This window comes from Delphinus delphis, chromosome 12 (assembly GCF_949987515.2).
Source record: "Delphinus delphis chromosome 12, mDelDel1.2, whole genome shotgun sequence".
In the NCBI taxonomy this organism is placed as follows: domain Eukaryota; kingdom Metazoa; phylum Chordata; class Mammalia; order Artiodactyla; family Delphinidae; genus Delphinus; species Delphinus delphis.
In genome coordinates, this window is record NC_082694.2 from 35,358,768 (window position 1) to 35,381,012 (window position 22,245).

At 43.7% G+C, this 22,245-nt stretch overlaps 1 protein-coding gene and 1 non-coding gene across 2 annotated transcripts in view; both read left to right on the plus strand.

Annotated features, from left to right (window-relative positions):
- Positions 1-22,245, plus strand: part of SPRED2 (sprouty related EVH1 domain containing 2) — a 119,480-nt gene that overhangs the window by 91,718 nt on the left and 5,517 nt on the right. Inside the window, exons 3-4 of the mRNA XM_060026478.1 lie at positions 3,091-3,259; positions 5,654-5,718. Coding sequence (XP_059882461.1) covers positions 3,091-3,259; positions 5,654-5,718 — 234 coding nt within the window. The remainder of the gene's footprint in view (positions 1-3,090; positions 3,260-5,653; positions 5,719-22,245) is intronic.
- TRNAG-GCC (transfer RNA glycine (anticodon GCC)) lies at positions 14,819-14,891 on the plus strand. Its single transcript has one exon. It is a non-coding gene; the product is annotated as a tRNA-Gly (tRNA).

Here is a 22,245-nt window from a genome sequence, read left to right on the forward strand (position 1 = left end):
ACCCAAGTCTGAATAACCGTAGTTCACCTGTAGGCTGTTCTTTCGAGTAAACCTGGTGATCCATGAGGAAAGTAGTTGGTTCAACTCACAACTGCAGCAATTACACACCTTTTTCCTTGAGACAATCGTCATTCTTCCCCATGCAGTAGAAGTAAGAAGGATGAGAGATACTCTTCCCTTTTCTAATTACACATTTGTGCAAAGCCAGAGTTTCTTCCCATACTTCAGCCAAAGCAACGTATTACAGCGGATCAAATGCAGAAGCAGATATGAGAATCCAATTATGTGTACTTCCCATTTCATCACACGAGATGAAAGATGTGTATTCACAGGTCAAGATGTAATAATTTTTAACTGCTTCGTCAAGTACAATCCTACGTAAGACTGGCCTTTTTTACTTTGACCATGTGACAGTGGTGAATCCGGTGACTTTGGTACTGTTTGGTGCCACTGCCTGGCCTTGATTCATGCCTCAGCACAGCAGTTTTACCCACCATTCCTTTTGCACCATTAGCAGAACTGGCAACACAATGAAAAAGCAAAAGTATCTTAATACATGAAAATAGTTTTGCCATCCCAGACCCCGTGAAAGGACCTGGGGGTGCAGAGGGAAGGCTCCCAAGAGACCAAACTTTGAGAACATGTTCAAGGATGTTCATTCCAGCATTACACAGTGTAAAAGCAACCAATTAGAAATGACTTAAATGCCCATTAGTGTGGAGAATGGCTGAATAATTTTAATATATCCGTACTGAGGAATATTATTTATGCAGCCACTAAACAGAATCCTTTTTACCTTCCTGTATCTCCAAGACACATTTTGGGGAAAAAGGCAAGTTAAAGACCAATTTATAGGCTTGGCTACATTTAAACAGACTCACACACACACACTTACATGCATATGTAAAGAAGCTGCAGGAAGGGAACTGGAGTTGTGTCTACCATACCGACAGTGGGCAGTTCTGGAGAAGGGAGAGGCGTTGAGGCTAGGGACGGTGAGATGGGCAAGAATGGAACCTTCATGGACTCACCTAAATTACTTAAATCTTCTACAATATGGATTTCTTGTATCGATTTTTTTGAAACCTCCAACAAGAATATATAATCACTTTTTGTCTCCCCACGCATCTGATTTAAAAAGCTATTTTTAAAAGCCTTTCTCAACTTTTAAGTCAATGCCTAAACTTCACTTTAGAAGATTGATACCTATTATGCCAAAACTTTACTAGAGGGCTTATACCTGTTAGGAAGATGAAAGCATTTGAACGTTTTCATTTTTGTCATTAAACTTAGATAGGTAATGATGTAATTTTGTTTAAGAGAACAAAGAAGTGGTATCTGGCCTCCTCCCCCTCACATAATTTAGGTGGCTGAACTTTACTTTTCTAAGAACTTATTGCACTTCTCTAGGAAGATGTACCTTTGGAATAATCTTAAACACAGAAAACGTCAACCAAAGACTAATTTTTTTCACCCAAAAAATAGGGAAAAATCCAGAAGTCTTTGTTTTTACAAAAAAGTTTATTTTGAGACTTTGCATTGAGACTATTAAATTCTAAAATAGATAACATTTGTTAGTTAAAGCCTTGGTTATTTGGATATCCCCAATTTGGAATGGGGCTGGGCTGACATTTAATCATTGTGCTATTCTTAGGGGAAAATGGCCATAGTAAGCAATTTAATCATAAATAGAACTGTGCGAGGGGACTGTTGTCTTCATTCAATACAATGGAATAAAGTTAACTGGGACTGCTATTTGATATGCCAATTTGACTATTATTCTCATCTATTAAGTTAGGGAACATTTATTAGGCAATGTTTAATTTCTGTTTGCCTAGATGTATTCTTGAAAGTTGTACTCATTTAAAGATATTCTCTCTAATTGGAATTTTTATTAATTTAGGCAGGCCTTGATTCTTTCACTTAGTTAAAAATTAATAAGATCAAAAAAAAAATTAATAAGATCTCATTTTGTTAAATGTAGAAGTTTGCCAGAACAAGATCAAAGCTAGTAGAAGTTAGCAAAATCATTTTGATATATATATAATGGAACCATAGAAATAAATATTGTCAATATTTTGGAGCTTTCTATGAATAAAGACTGGAGTTTACGTTCGCATGATTGCAATGCCTCTTTTATTCTATAATCTTAAACTCTGGTATCTCTACCCGCAATAGCACTCTACACACAGAGGGAGTTATTTTATAAAACATCTTGATCTTTTACAGTCTAGTTAGGGGAACAAAACTAATGCACACGAAACTGGTAGAGAATAATATGAAACCAAGGACTAAATTGTGAAGGTGACAAAAACGGAAGTCAATAAAAGAGTAAAACATAATGCGATATACTGGGAAGCATGTGTGGCCCTGTTAGGTTTCTTACTGTTTGGTGTTTTCAAAGCATGTTCATGTGTACGTTCATTGATAACGTTGGTGTTGCTTCCGCTTTAGAGATAAAAAGGTCAAAGGTCTAAGCCAATCTGCTCAAAGTCATAGCTTAGTCAAAAGGCCGTTCTGAGACGAGATTGCTAGAAATTTGGAGATTGTTCTAATAATCCAGATAAAAGGTTAGTAGAGACCTAGATCACGGTAGTAGCAATTGAAACGGGGTTGATACAAAAGATGTTGAAGGAAAAATGAAATGGACTTGGTGAATAATAATACGGGGGATAGAGAAAGCCGAAGAGGCAAAAGAAAACCACAGAGATTTGAGCCAGAGAGAATGAAAAGAGAGGGGTTGGCATTGCTAGATAAGGGGAAGTTACTAGGGGCAGAATTTTCAGAGCAAGTTAGTTATTTTCTCAGCTTGTTGAATTTGAGGTCACTGAGAGACACGCATTAGGACAGGAGAAGGAAGATTGAGAATCCACCAAGGGAGGACCACCAAGGGTACGGGGTAGCAAGGAGTGCATGGTCAACAGAGGCAGACAAAGCCTTCCTCCAAGAAGCCTTCAAAGATACGTGAAGGCAGAGGGGAGGGTTTTCGTTAGTTGCCACCAAGGACGATGGTTCCTAGTTAGCTTTTTGTAACCAGACACAATCATGACGATTTAACAAGTAACCCGCCTGTGTGTTTCAATCCTTCAGGTGGTATTGGAATGCTATGTGAGAAAGGACTTGGTCTACACCAAAGCCAACCCAACCTTTCATCACTGGAAGGTCGACAATAGGAAGTTTGGACTTACTTTCCAAAGCCCTGCTGATGCTCGAGCCTTTGACAGGGGAGTGAGGAAAGCAATTGAAGACCTTATAGAAGGTATTGAATTTATTACTGCATCCTCAGCGGGACTATGGGAGGTTTCCAGGTTCTTTTTAATCTGAATTGTCTGCCATCATATATTTGTGGATTATTTGCAGGAAGGTTGGGGGCCAGGTCAGTAGAGGCCAAAACTTTAGGAACATCCAAGGAGAAAAAAACTTTAAGTGACAGTGCAGGGGAAAAGGAGATGGGTTTCAGAGTAACGAGTGGTTCCAATTGGTTTTTAGACTCTGCTCTGAAAAGACAAGTTCTAGACTTCCATGTGAATGACTTTTTGATGTGTTTTACCTTTCCCTGACTATTGAGAAACAGCTTTGGTCAGATTTGGTCCAGAGGTGGAGAATAGATTCTAATGGGCCCAGAAATCTCCATGCCTTCCCACTGTTGTGTAAGGAGAGCCCAGGGGGTACGTCTGCTACTGAAAAGGCAGAGGGATCTGTGACTCCTTAGTCCCTGGGTGAGCAGCTGGTAAACACTGTGTTGCATTTAATCGTGGCCTGGAAGGCTCTTGGGCAGTGAGTTCTCGTGGGCTTTTCTAGAATCCACAGAGTCCAAACACACAAATTCTCCACTTCGACACATTCAGTTATCAAATCAAAGGGTTCAAGCTTCCATAGCCAGGGCCCTGTGAAGAAAGGAATATTAAGCAAGGCACGGTAAAGCCAAATTCAGAATTTGGGGAGATTAATCACAAAAGAATATATGTTTTATTTGTATATGAAAAAATATGTTCTGAAGTCATTTTCTTCATTGCGGATTTGGGGGAAGAGAGAAAAGCAAAAGAACCATCTCTTAACATCAGCAGGGAGACGGTTCTGGCTGGAACACGAATCAGGGAACTGCAATCCCAGGGTGGCCAAAATGAGTAACAGCCAGTGTTCACATCATAGATCTGACACAAGTGGCAAATGTTTAAAATCTTGTTATTAAACATAGCTTTTAAATGTTTAGAAGAGAAAGTATCCTGTATTATTGGTAGAAGCAGTATGTCCACGCACTTAGTCACTGAAGCTACACACAAAATTTGATTCTTTTGTTATTTTTTTCTCTGTATACACTCTACCTAGCTCTGTTCTATCGAACTTGCCTTAAACGTTGATTGACTAGAGTAATTCAAATAGTAGAGAAAAATCCTCAGAGATCAACAGGAATTGCACACAGGGTATTGTGGGACTTGTTTTTCCTCCTGTGATCCCTCATTGGAAATGTAAATGTTTCTCATTTCTTTCTGAGCAAGTCTTTTGATTTCAGTTTCATGTAATAGCAAAATATTTTCCAAATGTACATTTTGTAAGACCTAACGAAGAAAAGGAGAAGATAGAGACTAAATTTCCCTTTTGGTAGATCTATCACTTGTGCAAATTTTTTTTTTTGCGGTACACGGGCCTCTCACTGCTGTGGCCTCTCCCGTTGCGGAGCACAGGCTCCGGACGCGCAGGCTCAGCGGCCGTGGCTCACGGGCCCAACCACTCCGCGGCATGTGGGATCTTCCCGGACTGGGGCACGAACCCGTGTCCCCTGCATTGGCAGGCGGACTCTCAACCACTGCGCCACCAGGGAAGCCCTACTTATGCAAATTTAAGTATGTTTTTCCTTTTGGCCATTAACAGCGTCAGTTGATTTGATCCACACATTACGGAGTGGTATTAGGAAAGAAAAGGGGAAGTTATAGTGATTTGCCTACCAGAATGAAGAAAGCGTTGAACAGATAAACCAGTTGAACCCTAAATGACCATTTTTTTCCCTGATGGAATAAACTGGGTTTTCTGACATGAACCTAAATGAACCTAAATGTTGGCCCGCAAAAACGAAGAAAACTCATCGATACCCTAGTATTGCAAGAGAAAACCTCTTTGCCCAGGTATCAGCTTAGAAGGTGGCTCCCACAATCTGGGGTTTAGAGTACAGTGTCTGAATTTCAGTACAGGAAGCAATCATACTAGCTACTTAGTCAAATCCCCTCGTGAGTAAATGAAAAGCCCTGACCTCTAAGTCCAGTTATGCAGTGAGATTGTGGCCCGTCCAACCCGGAGTTCTCCATCCATTGCTTTTCCCACTACACAGTGGGGGCACGGGGGTCGCTGGTGGAGGCCGGTCATGATGCTGCTGGCCTCTGTGGTGCCTCTCTGTGTACTTGGTCTCCAGTGGCCAGTGAGGGAGTTTGAGGGATTGATTTGGGAACAACAGTAGGCAAAGTTCATTTAGGGAACATGCTGGCTAAAGTCAATTAAGGGTAAATTAAAAGCATTTAGTTCCCAGGTAACATATTTCTGCTGGTGATTCACATGTGAAAGGAATAGGATGTGGTTTATTTAAACATACTTTTTTAAATGATTGGCTTTGACTTATCCTCTTTAGAAACACTTTTTTGTGATTTTTGTGTCTTTTTAGGCTCAACAACATCATCTTCCACCATCCACAATGAGGCTGAGCTTGGTGATGATGACGTTTTTACAGTAAGTTCCCATTGTCCTTTGCTTTCCAGATGAGTTGGTGAATAATCAGAGAGAGGTTCTGTTTAGGGGCATGAGAGACACTTCACAATTTGGTATTTGCTGTTGCTGTTGGGATGCTGTCAGGGAGATCTCTGCCTTGTCATAATTTTGCTGCCCTGGGTTTTCCCTGGTCCCTCATGTTGCCGTGATGCTACAAGACACATAGTATCGGCTCTCCTAGAGCTGTCCAGGGCGCGCTCCCGGTCTTCCTTCACACTTAAGGTGACTAGCCATCCTGGTTTGCCTGGGACTGTCCTAGTTTTAGCACTGGAAGCCCCTAGTCCAGCAAAATACATACTTCAGTCCCAGGCAAACTGGGACAACTGGTCACCCTACTCTCAGAGTTTTGCATTAACAACCAGCTCCCCCAACCTCCCTTGCGCGGCGGGTGCGGGGCAGGGGAGTAGCGTTCCTGATGAGTAATTAAACATCTGATAAGAGTCCTGAAGGCGGAGTTGAGGTTAGAGCCAAGTGTGCTAAGGCAGGAAATGGCTTGGATATTTTGACACAGCTTGAGTTAATGGGATGTAATTGGAGACAAAATGATTTCTCAGCTTGCCCCTTCACTAAAATTCTGTGCTTTTAGAAGTTAATTAAACAAACAGTTCAGTGTGCACCTGCTGTGTGCTTGTGCCATCAGGAGCTGTAGGGCAGCATTTCAAAGTCTCAGCCTTGACGCACAGGAAGAAATAAATTTGAATTGTAACCTAGGACACACATCCATAGACATCCCAAACCAGATCGTATTTCATGCCCTGCGTTGTGACTTTTTTCTGTTTTTATTTTCTTCTGCTTTTCATTATGAAACTTTTCAAGCATACAGGAAAATTTAAAGAATAGTACAGTGAACACCTGTATACTCTACACCTAGAGTCAACAGTTGTAACATTTTGCCCCATTTGCTTTATCTGTGCATGCGTGTGAACTTACACACGCACACACACATAATTTTTCTGCTGATCCAGTAGAAAGTAAGTCGCCTCTAAATACGTGAGCATGCATCGCGTAAAAATAAGGCGTTCTCCTATACAACACCATTACTGGACCTAAGAAAATTAATAGGAATTTCATAATATCATCTAATAGTTCCCTGATAATTCCTCAGTTGTCCCAAGAGTATCTTTTATAAGCTGTGTTTTTATTTAATATTTTAAATATTAGTTGCAATCCTTTAACTTTATTCCCGACCCGCTCATCCTGCAACTAGTAATTTGAAAAGCACTACTTTGGGAAGACAGAGGTGTGTGAACCCAGCTCAAGCCCTCATGGAGGTAACTGGGTGGTCTGGACAGCAATGAGATAGGCCTGTGACAAGCTTAGAAGCCAGCACAGACTGTAAAGTGCTCTGGCCCAAGGTCCTTTACAAGGAGGGTTGTGGGGGTCAGAGAAGACCCCTGGGAGCTGAGGCTGGACCAGACCTCGGTGGCATTAGAACAGGGTTTGGGAACGGGCTTCGAGGCGGGGAGTGAAGGTGGCAGCAGGGATGCATGTACTGAGTTGCCTGAGCATTGCAGACCCCGACCTGACATGAGTAGAGAGTGCTTGGGACGGGGGCAACGGTGTGTGTGTGTGGGGGATATGTCAGGAAATGAACTCAGTTGTGCCTCCGCACAGCGGCTGGTGTAATGTGGCTCTGAGCAGGCTTCCTATAGCGCTCCAAGCAGATCCTCTCGACAGTTGGCATGTTGCTTACATCTGTTCCTTTGTCACGTTTTGAGAGACAAACAACAGCAGGCGGGTTAAAAGGTGGCTTCCTGTGCTCCAGAGCAAAACTGTCATTCGCAGCTGCTTCCCAGCTACCTGCCAGAAGTGATTTATGGAAGCAGGAGAGGGCAAGAGGGAACAGGCTGATGATGGAAGCCAGCATCCCTCCTGGTTTTGTCCTTTAATCCACAGGGAATCAATGTGCTGTTCTAGGGTAAGGCCGAATGCCTGGAAGGAAGTATAGAAACAGCTCCGCTGCTTCCAGACACTCGGAAACTCACTGCAGGAGGAGTGCGACTTAATTGCATTCCCTGTGGGCCCTGATGTCTATGATCCTTGCCTTCATTCCACTTGTTTACAAACAGGGGCCTATTAATAATACTACCTCCCTTCCCCAAGACAAGCCCAGTCATTAAGCCATTGACTATCAGCAACATCCCATGTAAGGATGGGAGTGTCGTCAGGGACTAATGCGCCAGGTTTCCTGTTTGTTCACGAGCTCCCTGTCTTGAGACATTTTGTCCTAAGAAATCAGGGAGATTTCTGAAAGCTGGAGCCATGGAAGAGAGCAGCTGCGTTAACTCCTGTGTAGCCTATAGCTTCCCAAGGTTTGTTGCGTTCTAAAACTTATATTGGTAAGACAGATGTTTAGAACTTGGAACTCATTTATTATAGAAAGAGTATAAATGGTGATAGACCCTCTTACAACTTTTGACGAGCCAGAATGAGAATTTTCTAAGAGAACAGCGTATGTGGGAGAAAACCTTTAGAGGCATAACTTGAGGAACCAGGAGGAGGTCTTTTGTTTCTGCTGCTGGAACCAGGAGTTTCCCTCTGTTTCAGGGGATTCCTTGGGACCGGGAGGAAAATAGGACACTGGACAACATATGGATGCATGTTCCACGTTGGGGGATGAAGTGGAGGAAGGGGCACCCCCATATCCACTGTGGAGAAGTTGTTGGGCTTGGGTGCTCGCCAAGCATGGGCTGTCTCATACTTTCCTGACTCTCGGCGCCTAAACCAGCCTGTCCCCCTGACTTCTCAGGATGGTAATTAGCATCCAGCTTGGCATGTGTGCACGCGTGTGCAGACACATACCCACGTACTCTGCCCATGCGTCTTGCCAGTCGCCAACACATTGCCTCTGCAGTCATCCCACGCCTCTCCTGCCACCAGCCTGGTGTGTGTCCACATCTTTCCTGATGGAACCACCACCAGAGACTCCAGATTAGCCACTGCTCTGATTTTCTGAGTCTTGGGCTATTTATCCATCTATGTGTCTTAGTATTTCTCCCTGAACCAATTATGATTGTTCTCTCTTCTTTCAAATCCCATAGTACTCTTGTTTATTTCTCTCTTGCTACTTGAAAGCCTGCCGCTTTTTTTGGTGTTCGTATTTTATCTGCTGAATGAATGACTCTTCATCTAATTAGAAGCAGTCCTCATTATAGTCTCTACAACCTTATAAAGCTTTGCTGTATAGGTGCTCAATAAATGGGTGCTCTGAACCCCAATATAGTACGTAACAATCATAGGGTTTCGTATTTTACTCATTGGCTTTATTGCTATCCTGGGGGACCATCTAAAGGTGGGTGAGTTTGAGGGATTCTCAGTAGCTTCATGTCATATTTTTCTTGCTGTGTTTTCCGACGCATCTACAACTAGGAGACGAGCTCCAAGCATCATCACCTGCTCTGAGCCTTTGGCTGTTCATGTTCCTTGTTGCCGTCCACCCCGCACGGTCTCCTCTGCTCCCTGGGAGACCTCAGATACCGTGATCCATCCAGGTGCACGCGAATCCCTAGGCGGCCAGGGTGTGCCCGGCATTAAATACGGATGTGGGAGGGAATTCCAGTGCCTGAGCCATTTGGTACAGATTTGTAAGATGAGTAATGGAGAGGGTATAAAGCAACGACAACAGAGGCTAGTGTTCTGTGGCGGGCATTTGGGGGCCCTGGTGAGAGTCAGCCCGCTCTCATCCGTGCCTCTGGCAGACAGCTTTTCATTTCTCTCCCCGGAGCCGGAGAGCCTTGAGAGGGACAGAACGGAAGGACCCTCGAGAGTCTATCCCTCTGTTGTGCTTTTGTCTTGTGGGGGAGACACGTGCTCTGGCGTGTCTTGTGGAGGAGGCCCACGTGCCCTGGAGAGATGGACAGTGTAGCTCCGCGGAGAGGCCGAGCTGCTTTGCTCCCCAGCCTAGGACTGACGTTCTCCTGGAGCCCTACAGTTGAAGACTCTGGGCCCAGAGGGTTTGGGGCCCACAAGGAAGGGGGGTCATCGGGGATGGGGAGGCAGTGAGTAAAGGGACTACATAGAACTAGAGAGGCTCTGGGTTTTATAGTCATTTAATGAACAATCTTCCAAGTTCCTATCTTGTAGGATTGGATCCATTGAAACCTGGTGGTTTATTTACTGCTGCAGAGCTCTAAAATCATTTACAAATGGTATTAGCATCTTCGTAGCTAGACAAGGAGAATTTTAATACGATCTTGGGAGAATGCAGCTGCAGGGTACACGTACTTCCAGAGCAGGCTCGTTGAGAATCTGTGGTCAAGTGCTGTCGGTGCTTCAGCTGTCATTGTGCTGAGTGGCTGGATTCTGTCTCTAAAGCTGGGGGATTAGGGAAATATTTGCTTTATAGAAAGATACTTGGGGTGTAGAAAATAGCTAAGTCTTCATCTTCCATAATAAGAAGGCCTTAAATAATATCCAAAGCTGCAAATCAGGAAAGAGTAGTATTAACAAGATGCTGTTAGAAAGATGGAGAGAGAAATACAAGGAGAAAGAGCCACAAGAATTGAAGGTTTATTTCTCTGGGGAGTGAGAAGCTGAGATGGGGAGGGGCGAGATCGCTACTTGAGCTATTAAATGATATACACGTATTGATTTTTTTTTAAGAAAGAAAAAAATAAGAGGGAGTTTGCTCAAAAAGGCGGGGAGGGGGGTGGTCAAGGGAGGAGGAAAGTGTGTCCACCGTGGAAATAATGGCACATTAAAGGTAGGAGACCTGACAAAAGAGTTAGCTGGAAATGTTTGGCTTGCAAGGAGGTGAGAATACCTGTAGACGTGCCAACTCCTCAGCATTCTAGGTCTTGGAATTGGAAGGGATTTTTTCATGTCAGCTGAGCCAGCCTCCTTCCTTCTGGCAAACAAAGTAGGATTTGCCTCATTTTATAGACACAAGTCGTGCAGTCAGATGGGCGACTTGCCTAAGATGACACAGCCAGTTCATAGTGGAGGAGCAACGAACACCATCTCCTCGCTCATCCCGTTCACCACTGCCGTTTTGCTCTGCATTTATTGAATAATTATATTTATGGTATTTCAGCTGCTCTATTTTTTATATGTCAGTCTTATGCAAGAGTTATGTTTTAGGTTCTCCTGGACCCAAGTTGGAAAGGGGAGAAGAGATAAGAGGATAAATATGTAACCAGTGCCCCGTGTGGCCCATTCATGTGACGGACTTGGAGCCCGAGTGTGTGTTACAGCCTAGAAGTCCGCAGAATAGCAATACGAAGTCCGGCCCTATATGAGGTTTTTTTTTTCTTTTTTATTTATTTGGTTCTGCCGGGTCTTAGTTGCGGCACGCGGGATCTTTTAGTTGCGGCACGCGGGATCTTTTAGTTGCGGCACGCGGGATCTTTTAGTTGCGGCACGCGGGATCTTTTAGTTGCGGCACGCGGGATCTTTTAGTTGCGGCACGTGGGATCTTTAGTTGCGGCATGTGGGATCTTTAGTTGTGGCATGTGAACTCTCAGTTGCGACATGTGGGATCTAGTTCCCTGACCAGGGATCGAACCCGGGGCCCCCTGCATTGGGAGTGCAGAGTCTTAGCCACTGGACCACTAGGGAACTCCCTATAAGGTTTTGATTTATTTTCCCACCTCCAAGGTTTATTCTCCCACCTCAGTATTGCTTCTGGATTTGGGCAGCACTTCTCAATAGAGATTCCTAATGAACCCCTCACACTTCACAGCATCCATCCTATGTAACAAGTTAACTTCTCTCTTGTGCACCTAGAATAGCACTAACTGTGTACCGTCATTTGCAGAATCGAGAAGAGTCATTCATAGCATTTTGTGTGGGTTGGAATTCTCTCCTAGAACCCAGTTAAGAAAGGCTGGCTGGGATATATGTATACATATAGCTGATTCACTTTGTTATAAAGCAGAAACTAACACACCATTGTAAAGCAATTATACTCCAGTAAAGATGTTAACCAGCCTTTCTTTTTTTTTTCTTTTTTTGTTTATGTTGTGGTGTTTCATCGTCCTTTAATTGTTTAGGTAGGCAGTCCTCCTTCACGTAGGAAAAATGTCTTTTACAGCATTGTCAGATTTTAGCCATGTTTTTGCCCAGACTGGAAAACGTGGTTCTTCCTCGTGCCCTATGCTTGAACCCTTGATATCCTGTTCCTCACAAGCTGCATTTGATTACTTTCTGGTTATTCAGAGCAGTTGCTCCTAATGACATCTCCAACACCTCCTGTCCACTTCAGCTATTTTCTAAAGCGTGGCTAGAACATGTGGTTGAAACCAAAGTATGAAGCAGCAGTTTGTCTTAGGTGAGCTTTTGAGTCTTTGCAAGTTGTGGTTATTTTCATTCTTGATTAAGTAGAAAAAAATGAATTTGTGGAACTCTGTAAATATCAAGCTTTCACTTATAGAAGCAGAAGACTGCAGCATACCACAAAGTTTTCCTTTTCTTGAAGAGTTTTTTCCACCTAATCCATCCCCAACACACATTAAAACTGAAGGCAAATCTACCAGTTTTGTAATAAATGGGGTTCGTTTACTGATTTTCTAAGAAAGGGGATGTTTTTAAAAGGTAAAGTGGCATATGACTCCTGTTTGTGCAGAGTTTGGAAGTTGGGGGGAGGCCAGGAGTCTAAATTTGGTTCTGCCATTAATTAGCTGTGATCATTGATCCTTTTGGACTCAAAACCTTCCCAGGGTGAAATATTTCCTTTGAGTTTCTGTTTGCTGGCCCAAGGGGAGGAGAAGGAAAGGCACTGTGGCGTGGGGCTATCCCTGGCACTGTGCCCTGCACTTTCACGTACGTTACTGTATTTGGTCCTCACAACTGACCATGAGGTACTTATTGACACTTCCATTTCTGCAGATAAAGTCCCCAAGGCTCAGAGAGGTGAAGCAACTTGTGCTCAGTTCCATACACTGTTCACCTAGAATGCAAACCCCAAATCTGCTTGCTGACTTTCAGAGAACTTTAAGAAAAGGAAATATTTATTTAATAAGTTTCAATAGATTTCGCATATGAAATATACCAGATTCTCATCATTGCCAAAGAGCCGCCTAAATAATGGACTTTTCAACTAGTACATTGGCTTAAAACCTCACTGACTTCTTCAGTGGCACTGTGGGGTTCTCTTGTGCCCGCCTGAGAGCCCCAGTCACATTTTAGAAGGTCAGTTGATCGAAAATGTTTCTGTTGGGCTTCCCTGGTGGTGCAGTGGTTGAGGGTCCACCTGCCAATGCAGGGGACACGGGTTCGTGCCCCGGTCCGGGAAGATCCCACATGCCGCGGAGCGGCTGGGCCCGTGAGCCATGGCCGCTGAGCCTGCGCGTCCGGAGCCTGTGCTCCGTAACAGGAGAGGCCACAACAGTGAGAGGCCCGCGTACCGCAAAAAAAAAAAAAAAAAATGTTTCTGTTGTCTTTACCCTTGGAATTAAGGGACTGGGATAGAGTGGTGCAGGAACAGAATAAGTAAAAGAGAAAATAGGTTGAAATGTAAATTACCTCTACAGGGTTTGACTAGTGGAACTAATCTATGGCGGTTTGTTAAGAAAAGCAAAAATGTTTTGGGGGAAGGACAGCTATGCTTTGTGGATGACACCAGGGAGCGGCGTCCCATTAATGCTGCTGGCTGAGACCCAGCACTGCTTGGGGTGGCATGGAAGTTCTCAGAAGATGGGTGGGAGCTGCTTTATCTTCTGAATGCCAGTAATTATCAAGCTCACATTGCACAGTAAGAGGAGGATCTTTTTATTCAACACGTAATACCTACAGTGGCTAAATTAAAGCAATTAAATGTCTAAGGTTCAAACAAAAGCTTTGAGATGCTCTCAATTTCAGGAAGCCCAAAGGCATTTTGGTAGTCCACCAACTTGTGTCTTTCTTCACTTACACATGTATCATCTCATCTTTTTAAGCTGTGGATAGTAATATACTACTATTTCCATTTTATTAGTTCATGCAGAGTACATGTTCAAGGTTACCTGAAACCCGCTTCCTGATCACAGCCCTGCCAGTGAAGCTAAGCTGTGGGTTTATCAGAGTCCTTTCCTTTCATGTCAAAATTTCACCTAATTTCAAAATTTAGAAACATAAAACTGTTTTTCCTATAAATTTTTTTATTTTTGGCTGCGTTGGGTCTTCGTTGCTGCGTGCGGGCTTTCTCTAGTTGTGGCGAGCGGGGGCTACTCTTCGTTGCAGTGTGCTGGCTTCTCTTGTTGCGGAGCATGGGCTCTAGAGTACGCAGGCTTCAGTAGTTGTGGCGCGCAGGCTTAGTTGCTCCACGGCGTGTAGGATCTTCCCGGACCAGGGCTCGAACCCGTGTCCCCTGCATTGGCAGACGGATTCTTAACCACTGCGCCACCAGGGAAGCCCCAAAACTTGTGTTTTTTTCTTAATGTGTGGGAATTTTGGTTTTGTTGTTGTTTTTCACCGTAGAAGAATGCCCACTTTATCTACCCTCCGGGTCCTGGACAGAATAATGTCTTAGAGTCTAGGACAGAGTCATCTCCTTTCCCCCCACCAGCAGCCTCTTAGACCCACACTGCCTGCTAGCTGGAGCCATAAAAGATTTCCTGCTCTGCTTGCCTCTTTGAAAGAGGACACCTGGAACCAATGTAGGCCCTGAGGACAGGTGAGCCAGTGCGACCTGTTGACAGAATGGGGGACAAGTTCCTGTTTACCAAAGGGAAAAGGATTAGCCATAGGCCTGCCAGTCTAACAGCTACTGAGGGGAAAGGCTTGCTTTGCTGAAGAGTTAGAAACGACAACTCAGCGCCAAACCACCGGAGCCGGCAGTCTCCTGACGCCCAGAACAGTTTACTGTCTTCTGAGAGGCAGAAGATGCCCAGACTTCCATGAGATCAGTCTCATCGCCCAGCCCGAGGCTGAGGAGAATGCTATATACTTATATATAAATGCACATGTGCATACATGCTTTTTAAAAAAATTAAATGGAAGCCCCTGCAACAGGAAGAATATTGAATATTGCTTTGGTTGTATCAGTGGCTGAAATCTATTTTGGTGGTAGATTGCAGTAAAAATAATACAAATTGGGGTCATAACTACTAGCTAGCTGTCTTTAAAAATTCAAAACATCGGGAATTCCCTGGCAGTCCAGTGGTGAGGACTCTGCACTGCCACTGCAGGGGGCCCAGATTCGATCCCTGGTCAGGGAACTAAGATCCTGCACAGGGCGCAGGGTACAGCCAAAAAAAGATTCCGCAGCATCTACAAGACAGGGCAGAATTCTGCTTTTGTCAGCCTGAATTAATCCTGCAGCTTTTTTTCCTGTGTGGTGATGACTTATTTTATTTACTTTTTATTGAGGTATAGTTGGCATCCATCCTGTGGCTCTCGAATCAACTAAGCAATAGTCTGACTCCTCTGTAACGTTCTGAGGAGGAAGCCAGAACGATTACACAGAAAAGTTTTAGAACTCAAACAGCCCTTGGAGATCATCCAGGGCGACTCCCTGTTTTACACATGAGGACGCTGTGGCCCACAGAGGTTAACACCTGGCCCAAGACACGTGGCCTAGCCTGGCCTAGAGTCGAGGTTTCCCAGTTCCCTCCGAGGAGTGCTATTTTTGCTTAACGTTTCTGTATGATTCCTGGATGGCGCAGATTAGCTCCTTAAAGAGTTTCTTCACTTCGTTTTCTATGCCTTATTCAAAACACATAGGCCTGTCACTCCCCAGAAATGGCTGCTCGGATCAGGCTTGGCTCTACAAGCTGCGTGTTCACATCAGCTCATGTGCTCCTGGGGATACAGAGAGGATCAAGCAGCTGTACTTGTTTGCTTGCCTCTCTGGAGGTGGCATCCGTCCCATGTGCCTCCATCCCCAAGAGAGAGGAGAAAATTAATGGTTGGTTGCCAGCCTCCCAGTGTTTTCCCTACCAGTGTGGACTTGATCAGGCTGGTCGTGTCTCTATTTTATTAAGGTTGGAGGGGCCCACTCTTTCATGTTAGTGCCCTCTGACTCTTGCTTCTACCTCCTTTCCCTTTCTTTTTCTCAGCCTCCTGTGCTTCCTTATTAAACTCTTGTCTCAGATTACTGCCTTTAGGACCAGGCCATGCAAAGCTTATTACTCAAAATATGTGTTTTAATATAACCACAGAAAAATTTGAAAATGTAGTCAAAGGTGTACCCCTTAAAAGGGGGACCAAATTTAGGTGGTTAAGAAACGTAACTCCCGTACATAAAATAGATAAGCAGCAAGGATGTACTGTATAGCACAAGGAACCATATGTAATATCTTGTAATAACCTATAATGGAAAAGAATCTGAAAAAATGTATGTGTCTGAATCACTTTGCTGTACACCTGAAACTAACACAATATTGTAAATCAACTGTACTTCAATTTTTTTTTTTAAAAGAACTTCCATGTTATAGATATTGTTCCAAAGTATAGAAAAAGGTAGAACACTGCCTAGCTCAGCTGACAGGACTAGCATAACCCTGCTGCAAAAATTAGCAAGATGAGCTCAAGTAGAGGAAAAACGGGCCAAACTCACTTATGAATCTAGACGTAACGTTTTAAAGTAAAATATTACCAAATCACATCAGATATTTATAAAACAAATGTAATGAAAGATCAGTAGAGTAGATCGTATCCCAGGCATGCAAAGATGGTTTATATTCGCAGAGTTTAACTGTTTGATTCATGCATTAATGAAACAAAGGTGAGAGACTGTAGTCATCTCAGTAGACACAGAAAAACCATCTGGTTACATCCAACATCTTTTGGTGAAAACTCTTAGCAATCTAGAATCCAAGGAAACTTTTGGAACTTTATAAATTTATTTATTTATTTTTGGCTGCTTTGGGTCTTTGTTGCCGCACACGGGCTTTCTCTAGTTGCGGCGAGCAGGGGCTACTCTTCGTTGCAGTGCGCGTGCTTCTCACTGCGGTGGCTTCTCTTGTTGCGGAGCATGGGCTCTAGGAGCATGGGCTTCAGTAGTTGTGGCATGAGGGTTCAGTAGTTGCGGCTCGCAGGCTCTAGAGCGCAGGCTTAGTCGTTGTGGCGCACGGGCTTAGTTGCTCCGCGGCATGTGGGATCTTCCTGGCCCAGGGCTTGAACCCGTGTCCCCTGCATTGGCAGGAGGATTCTTAACCACTGTGCCACCAGGGAAGTCCAAAACTTTGGGAACTTTATAATCACTCCAGTTATCTGGAAACATTATATATAACAGAGAATCATTAGAAGTCCCACCAAAGTTAGGTTCAAGACAAACAGAGACATTCTGGTTTTCCATATCATGCTGGAAACCCTGGCAAAATGTAGTAAGGCAAGAAAAAGAAGGTACAAATATTGGAAAGGAGACCAGACTATCTTTTGTGGGTGACAGGATTTGCTTAGAAAAGTCCAGAGAATCACTGGATAAAGCATTTGAATTTTTATGAGTTAAGCAAGGGGACCCGATCCACAGGATCAGTAACTTTTCTATATAATCAGTAGTGACTGTTTAGAAAATGGAAATGCTTAATCTCATTTCGTTTTTGCAGTAACCCTGAGGACAATTTTTGCTCCATTTTGCAGATGTGAACACTGGAGTTAGAGGTCACCTTGACCAAAATCAGACAACTTATAATTAGCAGAGAATTGATTCAAATCCAGTCTGCCTGGGCTGAGACCCTGTTTTTTAGCATTATAACATTCCATCGCATTTCTGTTGTTCAGTGCCTCATGTTAGGTTACAGCCTTCTTAATTGGACATCTTTTTAACAGAGCATTGACACTGAGCTGGAGTCGAACGCAAACCCAGAGGCAAGTTTTTTTGGCGGGTACATTTGCAGGTGACAGTGGTTGTGCGCACTGCTTCCGGTCACACGGGACCTCCTACAAGTGGGCGGCGCCGCAGTGGCAGTGTCTGGCCTTGTTCACAGTGGGTGGCATCAAAGGCTGGCACTGCCTGCTCTGACTCAGGAAACCTGCCGCTGAAGCCACCCCACTAAGGAGCCTAAGGTCCCCAAGCACAGAGGACCTCTGCTTTTGTTCTTCTTGAGCTCAAACCTGCAGCACTTCCGAGATTCCCTCGTCCCACCACCAAGGCGAGCTGAAAACGCAGCCAGTCTTTCCAGGTTGAAGGTGAAGCTCTCCGATTGGTAGGTTGGTGGGTGTCATTAGCTTGTGCACACAAGTAACAGAGACACGTCCTAGAATCTTGCTTGTTGATGTGCGGATGTGCACAGCCTAGTGGCTGCTTTTCTCCACGAGCAGGGAAGGGGGCACCAGTCCAGAGGTACGTGTGATGAAAGGTTTTTCCTCTCGCCTCTCTTGGAGATACCCTGATAGTACATTCCTTCTGTTGGTGGGTCACTTGAGCCTCTTGACAAGATTTATCTGATAGCAGAGATGGGAAGCCTCAGCTTCCGATGGAACCTCTGCTGCGTGCTCTCAGCCCAGAGCAGGCTGGCGGCAGGAGGCTGTGGGCCGGGCTGGGACCTCCCCGCAGGAGGCGGTAAACTGGGGGCACACCTCAGCCTTCTGGCTTCACCGCTCCTCTGTACAGATTTGTTGTCAGAGTAGGAGAATTCGAAAGGCCTTTCTCAGTCTCACGTTCTCTGAATTGTCAGAAAATTGTCCAGGAACTTTGCACTTTACAGTGGGAAGAGGCTGGCCGGGGCTGGGGAGGAAAGATGGGAGCATTGGAAGGGAGAGTCTGATTGGCTTAGGAGTACTAGGAAATACCGGGTGTGCCTGATTTCTCAGAATGACTTTCCCTACATTGTTAACCTGGACACAGGTCACAGAAAACAGGGTGGATTCAGGTGACTAACACCAGGTGAGGGATGTGTTCACTGAGTTTCCAAGAACTAAATGGCAAGTGTGTATTACAGTGTTTAGTACGAGGGTAGCTTCTAACCTAAGACGTGCCTGGCACACGGGTGTTGGATAAGAGTTTAACCCTTGAGATTTGAATCATACTGAAGGGCCCTTATCTACTGATTCGGAAAGTATTTACTGAGATCTGTAGAAACCTTTGTATTCTTAACATCTTTATTGGAGTATAATTGCTTTACAATGCTGTGTTACTTTGTGCTTTATAACAAAGTGAATCAGTTATACATATACATATGTTCCCATATCTCTTCCCTCTTGTGTCCCCCTCCCTCCCACCCTCCCTCCCTCCCTATCCCACCCCTCCAGGCGGTCACAAAGCACCGAGCTGATCTCCCTGTGCTATGCGGCTGCTTCCCACTAGCTATCTACCTTACGCTTGGTAGTGTGTATATGTCCATGCCTCTCTCTCGCTTTGTCACACCTTCCCCTTCCCCTTCCCCCTCCCCATATCCTCAAGTCCATTCTCTAGTAGGTCTAGTAGGACACAGTCTTTATTCCTGTCATACCCCTAGGTTCTTCATGACAGTATTTTTTTTTTCTTAAATTCCATATATATGTGTGAGCATACGGTATTTGTCTCTCTCCTTCTGACTTACTTCACTCTGTATGACAGACTCTAGGTCCATCCACCTCACTACAAATAGCTCAATTTCACTTCTTTATATGGCTGAGTAGTATGCAATTGTATATATGTACCACATCTTCTTTATCCATTCATCCGATGATGGACACTTAGGTTGTTTCCATCTCCGGGCTATTGTAAATAGAGCTGCAATGAACATTTTGGTACATGACTCTTTTTGAATTATGGTTTTCTCAGGGTACATGCTGGGTCATATGGTAGTTCTATTTGTAGTTATTTAAGGAACCTCCATACTGTTCTCCACAGTGGCTGTATCAATTTACATTCCCACCAACAGTGCAAGAGGGTTCCCTTTTCTCCACACCCTCTCCAGCATTTACTGTTTCTAGATTTTTTGATGATGGCCATTCTGACTTGTGTGAGATGATATCTCATTGTAGCTTTGATTTGCATTTCTCTAATGATTAGTGATGTTGAGCATTCTTTCATGTGTTTGTTGGCAATCTGTATATCTTCTTCGGAGAAATGTCTATTTACGTCTTCTGCTCATTTTTGGATTGGGTTGTTTGTTTTTTTGTTATTGAGCTGCATGAGCTGCTTATAAATTTTGGAGATTACTCCTTTGTCAGTTGCTTCATTTGCAAATATTTTCTCCCATTCTGAGGGTTGTCTTTTTGTCTTGTTTATGGTTTCCTTTGCTGTGCAGAAGCTTTGAAGTTTCATTAGGTCCCATTTATTTTTGTTTTTATTTCCATTTCTCTAGGAGGTGGGTCAAAAAGGATCTTGCTGTGATTTATGTCATAGAGTGTTCTGCCTATGTTTTCCTCTAAGAGTTTGATAGTTTCTGGCCTTATATTTAGGTCTTTAATGCATTTTGAGCTTATTTTTGTGTATGGTGTTAGGGAGTGATCTAATCTCATACTATTACATGTACTTGTCCAGTTTTCCCAGCACCACTTATTGAAGAGACTGTCCTTTCTCCACTGTACATTCCTGCCTCCTTTATCAAAGATAAGGTGACCATGTGTGCGTGGCTTTATCTCTGGGCTTTCTATCCTGTTCCATTGATCTTTCTGTTTTTGTGCCAGCACCATACTGTCTTGATTACTGTACCTTTTAAGTATAGCCTGAAGTCAGGGAGCCTGATTCTTCCAGCTCCGTTTTACGTTCTCCAGATTGCTTTGGCTATTCGGGGTCTTTTGTGTTTCCGTACAAATTGTGAAATTTTTTTTTCTAGTTCTGTGAAAAATGCCAGTGGTAGTTTGATAGGGATTGCATTGAATCTGTAGATTGCTTTGGGTAGTAGAGTCATTTTCACAATGTTGATTCTTCCAATCCAAGAACATGGTATATCTCTCCATCTATTTGTATCATCTTTAATTTCTCTCATCTGTGTCTTATAATTTTCTGCATACAGGTCTTTTGTCTCCTTAGGTAGGTTTATTCCTAGATATTTTATTCTTTTTGTTGCAATGGTAAATGGGAGTGTTTTCTTGATTTCGCTTTCAGATTTTTCATCATGAGTGTATAGGAATGCAGGAGATTTCTCTGCATTAATTTTGTATCCTGCTACTTTACCAAATTCATTGATTAGCTCTAGTAGTTTTCTGGTAGCATCTTTAGGATTCTCTATGTATAGTATCATGTCATCTGCAAATAGTGACAGCTTTACTTCTTTTCCGTTTTGGATTCCTTTTATTTCCTTTTCTTCTCTGATTCCTGTGGCTAAAACTTCCAAAACTATGTTGAATAAGAGTGGTGAGAGTGGGCAACCTTGTCTTGTTGCTGATCTTAGTGGAAATGCTTTCAGTTTTTCACCATTGAGGACGATGTTGGCTGTGGGTTTGTCATATATAGCCTTTATTATGTTGAGGAAAGTTCCCTCTATGCCTACTTCCTGCAGAGTTTTTATCATAAATGGGTGTTGAACTTTGTCGAAAGCTTTCTCTGCATCTATTCAGATGATCATATGGTTTTTCTCCTTCAGTTTGTTAACATGGTGTATCACGTTGATTGATTTGCGTATATTGAAGAATCCTTGCATTCCTGGAATAAACCCCACTTGATCATGGTGTATGATCCTTTTAATGTGCTGTTGGATTCTGTTTGCTAGTATTCTGTTGAGGATTTTTGCATCTATGTTCATCAATGATATTTGCCTGTAGTTTTCTTTCTTTGTGACATCCTTGTCTGGTTTTGGTATCAGGGTGATGGTGGCCTCGTAGAATGAGTTTGGGAGTGTTCCTCCCTCTGCTATATTTTGGAAGAGTTTGAGATGGATAGGTGTTAACTCTTCTCTAAATGTTTGATAGAATTCGCCTGTGAAGCAGTCTGGTCCTGGGCTTTTGTTTGTTGGAAGATTTTTAATCACAGTTTCAATTTCAGTGCTTGTGATTGGTCTGTTCATATTTTCTATTTCTTCTTGATTCAGTCTTGGCAGTTTGTGCATTTCTAAGAATTTGTCCATTTCTTCCAGGTTGTCCATTTTATTTTGAAACCTTTGTATTCTGAGACACCATCCCCTTTTCTCCTGAGTTTGTATGAGTCAGGGCACACTGTCTTACTTGGAATAGTTGTACTCGTATTAATCTCACCAAGATTAACACAGAGCAGGCACTGGCGTGGGCTCTCCAGGATTTGCAAAGCAGCGATGTGGTGCGTTGAGATCCCACCGCGCTTGGAGGGCAGGGTCTGCATTTCTGTCCAGCTCTGCCAGTGGTTGCCTGCCACCGGTCGGCAGGATCCCGAATTTCTCCGAGTCTGTGTTTTCCTGAGTGTGATGTGGAGACAATATTTTGCCTGCAGTGGTGTTCACATGTAGCCAGGGCCTGGCACATCATAAGCCTTCACATAATGTGAGACTGTTAAGGGTTGTTTGCTTTGTCGTGCTGTCAACTTGCAACCACCGGTGTGTTAAAAGAGGGAGGCAGGATCTGCAAAGACATAAGGAAAGGGTGGGTGAGACTTGGAGGACAGACCAGAGTTTGGAAGAAAGTAAAAATTCTTGTGTATCAGTCTGGTCTCTTTCAGTTGCTGGGATTTGAGGGGTAAATAGCAACTCTTTCCTATCTGAGTTCTGAACCAGTTGAGAAAAAACGATA